Genomic DNA, 8176 nt, shown 5'->3' with positions numbered 1-8176 from the left:
AATTTCTGCCAGCCTTTGAACGATCGAGGGATTAGCGAGAGGTGAGCGGCACAGGTCGTCTCGCTTGGTCGATTCCGTTGGAAGCTCTCTGGCCAGAGGATGGAGGTTCGGGAAATCCTGAGTGGTTCGCGTTATCGGGCCCTGATCGCTGGTTGGTCGATTGCACTCGTGCATAGAGCGAAGTCGCGGCCAGCTAACCTCGTAGGACAAAAGGGTTTATGGTTTCGGAAAAGCGATCGCGATTGGTCGGCCATGTTGGGCCCGGCAGGCCCTACAAATTGGCGAGGAATAGGCGCACGACATATCAGTAGCTCCTGGTACGTTGAACCTGTCGCTTTCTCTGGTGAACGTTCCTTCAAGTCAGCCGGGAAAATCGGTCGCGATCCAACGGACAGTTGATAGAATATGACAGTTGACTTCGTTAAGAACACCCATAGTCGAGCATTAACCAAACCCATGAAGGACACCAGCTTCCCTCTGTCGCCTGTGAGTGTCGGATCCTCGGTTTCCACGACCAGCTGGAATGGATATGGATATCGAAACGGCGGAAACATGGTGTGCAACGAGCAGCTGGAATATTCGTGGAATATCGACAGGAACGAGAAGCGGATAAACGGGAAACAACAGAGAGCATCGTTCACGGAAGTTGGGAAGAGCGAAGAGCATATTGGACAGAAGGAGGAGCAGCGATCAAACGTTAACGTGGATATGAACCAATCCTCGGGTCAAGGTATTTATTTCAATTTTCATATTTCTCTAAATTTTATTTCTGGTTTAGTTTAAACGAATATTAAATTATTCGTTAGTTCGAATTACGTTAGATTAGTTTACCGTGGTTGTTAATTATTTAATACATTTCTTCGTTCTTTTCGTGATACGGTTTAATACAGTTTATTTATTAGTCAGTGTAATGCTAGGTTAGTTTTCATTCACTTTCTTATTTTACTCAGTTTAATCGAATTTATTTATCACTTAAAATCTCTATTCTTTCAATAAAAACGTCATAATAGTGCATTCTGTCAGAATCTTTAGACATTGAGAATTGTATAGAATCAATACGTAATATACACGCGTGGAAAATATTTGAACGAGTCTTCTAAAATATTGCGACAAATTAATGGTAGAATTTAGCGAAGACAGAATTAAAAATTTCGGTGTAATTAGGTAATACCGCGATATTAAGATGTACCAAGCTTAATGAATTTTTCGAAATAAGTTCTCGTTGTCTAAACGTCAGAAAGTGAAGTGAAATTAGAGCGGAGCTAAAATTAATCCTGTATGCAGAAAAAAAAAAAGAGAAAAAAAAGAAAAAGTACGAGAGCGTTTTTATTCGGTGGCTAAAATTACACGGCAACGTTAAACAAGAACGTCCACCGCCGTCACGGATTCTAGGCAAATAGACGTTCCCGTAGACATCATTGAATCAAGTTTGATTAACGAGCTGCCCATTTAGGAGACTTTAGTCTCGAGGGATTATAAAACGGCGCTCTCGTCCCGCTTGCTCGTCGATGCTCTACATAGGTTTACATAAAACAGAGTCACCAGATGATGGACTGCTATCCTTGGGTCAGTGCTGACACGTTTATTGGTCGCGGAATACACTTCAAGTACTTCGGCTTTATCCTGCGAGTCTCACTGAAAATTCCTTAATTGTTCTCAACGCTAAACTGTCATAGCCTAGATTATTATTTTCGAAGTCTTCGTTAACTCCTCATTATCGATTTTGGTCTTCGCGACTTGACTCATATACGTATCACATAGATTATTACAGGAATATTTATCTTGACACGAGTTTCATCCATTTCGCAATATTTATTTCAGATCTCTGCCAAGATTCGTGTATCGACTGCTCTATCGGTAATAATCAATCACTTGGCAAAGTCATTTGACTAATTTTTATCGATCGACTCCCTTGAAGAATGAGTCCATGTTATCCAGGATGAAACAGGAAGAAGTGGTTTCTGCTATGTCTCTTTTTATCCTGTTTCTTCATCTTACGTTTCTTTTATTTCTTCCATTACTCTCCCATTACGTTGACCAGTTGTAGTTTAATGTTAAAACAGAATCCAAGATTAATTTCCAACGTCGATATTATCTTTAATATCTTCTATACCTTCTTCTTCAAAGTTCCTTCTTTCTAAGATTCTTCACCCATTGTGACTTGTTATTTTCCCGGTCATGCTAAGTTCAATTAATTCTTTGCTACCAATCAGGAGAAACTCGTATTTCAGTCAAATTTTGATCAAGTTAGAGGTGGGGCGTTTTCCTCGTTTCACAATTTCCACGTCACAATGACATTTCCCAAGTTTCTCAGTGCCCGAGACCCAAGAATTTCGATGAAATTAGCTTATCAATGGTGTCGACGAGGAGATAAAAGCGCTTATCAACTTCGTCACAGGTTTCACAGCGCTTCTGCTACCGCGGGTCGATCAGAATGTGAAAATCGGGCGTCCATTTCCGACGATAACGTTTCCTCGAACGTTTCTTCCACCCCTGGGGGCATCGATACGCCCCGAAATGCCTGAGGAATCACGCAGCTCGCGTGTCACAATAGTCTTATCTGTGGTCGAAGAAAAAATACCGAAATCATCGACACGTGTCTAGCTGCATGCACGAATTCCTATCTTCTGTCACCGAATTGTTGCTCCACATCTTTCCGAAACGGATAAAAATTGTTACCAGTATACCGTAGAGAGGAATAAAAATAATTTCGGATTGTTTTCATCGACGAGTCACTGTGTCCAATTACACTTGCTTGTGATATTTATAGGTTATTATTTAGGTTCATTGACGACGAGTTTCGCTGAGGATGAGTTTCATCGAGGATCGATATCTCGTAATGGTCAGTATTAGGAAGAAAAGGCGTTTCAAACGAGGTATTAGCGAAAGAAAGAAGATGGGAAAGAGGAAAGAGAGGATTGAGGATGAAATAATGAAAATTGGAAAGAGTTGTCAATATTAAGGAGACGATCAGGTATAAAAATGGACGATGAATAAATATTTGCTGTAACCTATGCTCTGTATTTTAAGTGGAAAATAGAGATTCCTGGGGATAGTTTCATTTTCATAGGACATTTCCCCTCGATTATTCCTGTTTTTCACGGTTTCCCGGACAGAGTCAGGTTGCGCCAGCAGCGTCGTAAATCAATCATCGATCGACAAATTGTCGCGCACTAGCCTCGCGTCCTCGACGGGCTAGGCGGTCCTCTTTGTTTGATCGGCGTCGTTGACGAATCGTATTTGCTTGTAAATTCACGCCAGGATCATTTAATCCAATAACACGGCTTTAGCGCGATGCCTTTGAGCTGCACAGCGGGAACATAGGCCACCTCGTGAGCTGACAAGTTTCCCACTGGGCGACCCTTGACACCTTCCCCAGACGCGTCCTCCGGATGATTCCTGTTTCCAGGTGGAAATCTCGTTTTCGTCCTGTCCAGACTCTTAACTCAGCCGACCTTCTACGAACGACTCATTTACACGCCAACTTTTCTACCTACCATCGCAAATTGTTCAAATTATTTCTTTCGTTAGGATTTTTATATTTGGATATTTTCTCGTGTTAGTATCTTTATAATTTATAATCTTGTAATTTTGAACTAATAATTTTCCAGTTCGATTAATTTTCGATCCTATCGATTAACGAGTCTGACACACTCTTATGTATGTTAGGAAGCTTCTTGAATATTGGAATCGAAGGCCGAAGACCTAGAACTTAAACATTTATAATTTCTATTTAATAACTTTGTGCTTCGAATATTTTGGGTACTGAAAAATTCCTTAAAATCTGAAATTTTCGAGGGAAAAGGAATTTGAGGATTTATATAGTAATCTTGCTTCGTTTCTCGACTTTATCGTTAGAAACAAAACAAATTATATCAAATTGCAACAAATTACGAATGATCAATGTCTCCAGTAATATCTTAGAAAATAAAAGTTCATATGTATCAGTATGTATCATCGATAAGAATTCGTTCCGTCGATTTTTCCTCCACTATCTGTATCCTAACAAGAAAATGAATTTTCTGTTGCAGGGTCTCAGAAAAAGCAGACGAACGGTAAACGTTCCCGCACAGCGTACTCGAGCGTGCAACTGGTGGAGCTGGAGAAAGAGTTTAACTGCGGACGTTACCTGTGTCGTCCACGTCGAATCGAAATGGCGTCGGCGCTGTGCCTCACGGAGCGGCAGATCAAGATCTGGTTCCAGAATCGCCGGATGAAATACAAGAAGGAGCAGATATCAAAAGCTGGCGGCTCGAGCAAGCCTGCGAGCGTTAAGAGCGCCTCTCCTGACAAAAAACCGGAAACCACATCCCCTTCGAATACCCGGCTAAATTGGACCGTCCAGGGCACCACGCAACCTCAGAACTCCTTGTCGAATCAGAACGTGAACAATATTTCGTACTCCTATCCGACGAACGCTCAGAGCGTCACGCAAACGCTGCCAGGACTCCCCTGCGCCACCTACAACAGCGTCCAATATGGCGGACAGCAGAGCTACGCGCCTCAGGAGCAGCCATTTCTCCTCGAGCAACGGCGTCCTCATCTCTACCAGGGACAACAGGATCAAACTATCAACCAGTACCCTCAACAACAGCCTTGCAATTATTTCCAGCAACCCTGGGACGAGTTTCAGGGTTCTCGTCAGGCAGACGGCTACGTGTACAACTCCTACGCTCTGTCCTCGAATTCTTCAGCGTTCACGGACAATAATTCTCAAGTATACAAACCGAACTTGGAAACCAACGCGCAAGAGAATTCGACCAATTTGTCGTTGTTCACGGATCTGAATTGTTGGATGAACGAGAATGCTTGCGAGCTCAGTACCAACACTCTGAACAAGAGTCTGGACGAGGTTATCCGTAACAGCGTCTGTCTAGATTTCCAGGAACTGCCGTCAGATCTGATGAGTTTGTGAGGTCTTAGGAATACTCTGATTGCTTTATGAGGGAATAGTATCGTACTTCTATGATAAGTTCTTTAGAGTAATTTTGCGCTAGTTTATAGGTTATGTTCATTTTGCATTTAAGTCTTAGTCCTGTCTGATGGAGAAATTAACATTGTCGAGTTGCAAGATTGTCTAGACTCGTAGGTTATTCTAGGAAAAATGTCGAAGAGATAAAATGGAAATGAAGGGTTGATAATTTGTTCGGAAATTAAATTGTAGCGTCGATGGTTTGCGATACGATGTAAGGCATGGACAATGTAGTACGTAGAATGGCGGCCGTTACGGCCTCGGTTGTACTTGTTAGTTAGCGAACGATAATTACACCACGCGAAACAATGAACGTTTACGCGAGGAATACGAAGAAGTAACGGCACACGAGGGGGGTTTACAGTTAAGCAGCGACGCACCTTCGATTTTATCCTACCTACGTGTCGATGCTGACTTTGAGTAAGGGAAAACGTTAATTATTCCATACTTAAGAACACTTTCGTCGGACCTGGTTAATTATAACCGGAAATGTATTTAAACGATTGATCGGAATGTAAAGATACTATGCGATAACATGGTATTTGCGAGAGTATATATGTATGTAAATAACCCACAATATGTCCCGTGTCGATGTAATACGTATAAGCGTGTGAATACAAATTTGAATGCTTGCTGAATTAAAATCTCCGATCTTTTATTCAACGTAAATTGGTTTCAATAAATCTTTACCAGATTGGAATATTTACAATATTTATTTAAAAAGTAAATAAGAAAGTTCTGTAGTTAAGGTTAATTCAATATCGTGCAAATTAAAATCCACTACCTTTAATTTTCCCTGAGTCGAATTAGTCTTGTGGATTAATCAGAGCAGAAAATTCATCTTTAATAAATAGACAAGAGTAGGATGAAATGATCGCATTCAACATTAATTGAATGCACCGCAAATTACAATTTCCAGTCATTTATGTTAGAACTCAGAGTGGAAATATGGTTCTTCTCAACAATCTTTATTAATATACCTATATACTCGTATACTCCCACAATTTTTAATTTCTCCTAATAAAAGGAGAAGACTAGGAATGAATTTTCATTAAAAATTCTGCATGCGCGTTAATTCAATGCATCTTAAATTAACAATTACAGTGATTTCTAATTTCTCCTAATCGCAAGCCAAATTAAATCTCATTTTCTTCTAATCCAAGGTCCATTCGAAACTCTCGTAATGAAATAGAAGCACGTAGGTGTCCTACCTATAATACAGATTCCTAAACCCTTCTCAGAAAATTATTGAAAATAATTAGCAAGCGTAAAATTCAACAATCCTCTATCTAAACCACCTTGAACCCTAATTGCATCTGAGCTTGACCAAAGCAACGCGACAAAATTGGACGAAATTGAGGGAAAAAGTCGCGAATCATTCTTCAGACACTCCGAACATCTCGATCGTTCGTATCACTAGCAGATTCGGAGGTTTCTCTGAAGAAATTGCTGCGAGGAAGCGCAGGCCGACGCGTCAATCGGCGTGGATGGACAGCGAGGAGGCTGGCGTCGGACAGAAAGGAAGTGGAATTTCTTGCGACGCTAATGTCGTCGAAAATGAATTTTTCACGCGGATACGGAAGTTGCCCGGTGCTCGACGTTCTCGCGTGTACACTTGCAGCGTGGCGCGCGAAACATGCACGAGTTTGCGCGCGCGCGCACCGACGCGCGGCGTCCGCATAGTCGTGCAAGACTTGCCACGTCACCGGCACTCGGATCCGCGTCTATCTGTCAGTTTCCAGTCTCAAACAAGATGGATGGCTGGCGAATGGAAATCATGGTTGAAACCCAACCCCACACCTTTGCATCCTTCCACAGCGAGTGGAAGGGAGACGGGGATAGGGTGGCTGGAAGATGAAGAGAGGGAGAGAGAGAGAGAGAATGCGAGAGGGAGGACGCCCCACCATTCTGTTCGCGACCACCCTTATACCGGAGAGCCACCACCCCCGCGCTGCTCCGCGCTTCGATCTCGTATCATCCCCTTTCGCGTCTTTTGTGCTTTAAAATACAAATACGTCGGGGAAGGAGATCGCGAGCTGCCTCCTCTTGCTTCCCTCTTCGATTTAATATCTGCCAGATCGTGCCGTTTTTTCCATTTCTTCCTTTCCGTTCTTTTTTTCGCGCGAGAGGGAGGTTTTTGAGATTTTAGGTTATTTTGGGTGGTGGGTTAGGTTTCGAGAAGTGGTAGGACCTGGAATGGTGGTTCGAACGATGCGATTCAGTTTTAAATTGTTGCGCGAAGGGGCGCTGTCGATTATGGACGATATGACGTCGTTGATAATGATGGCATTCCGTGTCGCGATATCATACCACCCCCTTTACGAATTTCGTGTTTCAAAATGTAAATATACTGGAGAGGGAAGATCGCGATTTAATATCCCGGAGATGCTTTTATTTTCTTTTCCTTTTTTTAAAGATCAGGATTTTTGGAATCTAAGATGTGGGGTAAATCACCCTATCTTCTGTTAAATACCTTAAATTATTCGGAAAGCTTCCCCACTTTTGGGGTCCAATTTTAAGTGCGTACTGTATCACTCAGACCAATCCCATGCTACATATATACCATTCCGATATATAATATATTTACCGTTTGAGTCCCAGAGGCTTTTGGAAGAACACGGTCGAAAAAACCCCGCTTACCTTAACCGTTTGAGTCCCAGAAGGTTTTGAAAAAACACTATCGAAGTATCCCGAACAGCGCAATCGCGCTTTCTCTGAGTACAAGAAGACCTAAGCAGCGCGATAGCGTTTCTTCTATTTTATGTCGAGAAATTCCAAGCGGCGCGATAGTCCTTCGTTTATTTTATGTGGATGAATCCGAAGTGGCGCGATGGCGCCTCGACTTTGACTGTCGGTAACGCACCGTCAACAGAACGCTCGAAATTTGTTAGGTTTTCTCGACATGAAATCTGAAGAGCGCGATCGCGCTGCTTGGGACTTAAACGGATAATCAAGTGCGAAGAAGTCCAAACGGCGCGATAGCGTTTGTTTAATTTTATGTCGAAAAATCCCAATCGTCGCGATAGCGCTTGTTGATGCTATGTGACGTAAGTAGTTAGGTGCTTCAACAAAGTTGAGCGCGCGTCTTCGACTGATGATCGCGATCACGCTGCTTGGGACTCAAACGGTTAAGGTTAATATATTCCCATAATTCCTTATAAATCTTTCAATTGTCAATATTATTCTCTCGATGAAATAGGAAAC

General features: G+C 42.2%; 1 protein-coding gene across 1 annotated transcript; it reads left to right on the top strand.

The window, feature by feature from the left end:
• The first annotated feature begins 405 nt into the window (after positions 1 to 405).
• Positions 406 to 4915, top strand: LOC108546141 (homeobox protein Hox-D3). The gene is made up of 2 exons (XM_017898082.1): positions 406 to 730; positions 4032 to 4915. Exons 1-2 carry the CDS (start codon positions 406 to 408, stop codon positions 4913 to 4915), a joined length of 1209 nt encoding a protein of 402 aa, XP_017753571.1.
• Positions 4916 to 8176: the final 3261 nt, after the last annotated feature.

This window comes from Eufriesea mexicana, unplaced genomic scaffold, assembly GCF_001483705.2.
Source record: "Eufriesea mexicana isolate 0111107269 unplaced genomic scaffold, ASM148370v2 scaffold611, whole genome shotgun sequence".
Classification (NCBI taxonomy): Eukaryota; Metazoa; Arthropoda; class Insecta; order Hymenoptera; family Apidae; genus Eufriesea; species Eufriesea mexicana.
The sequence above is the reverse complement of the archived record's forward strand: the minus strand, read 5'-3'. Positions and strand labels throughout refer to the sequence as shown.

Bases quoted from the DNA above. Each gene is read 5' to 3' on its own strand.
- LOC108546141 (XM_017898082.1), top strand. From the start codon at position 406: ATGACAGTTGACTTCGTTAAGAACACCCATAGTCGAGCATTAACCAAA. The intron at 731-4,031 runs GTATTTATTTCA...TTTCTGTTGCAG, and splicing joins GAACCAATCCTCGGGTCAAG to GGTCTCAGAAAAAGCAGACG.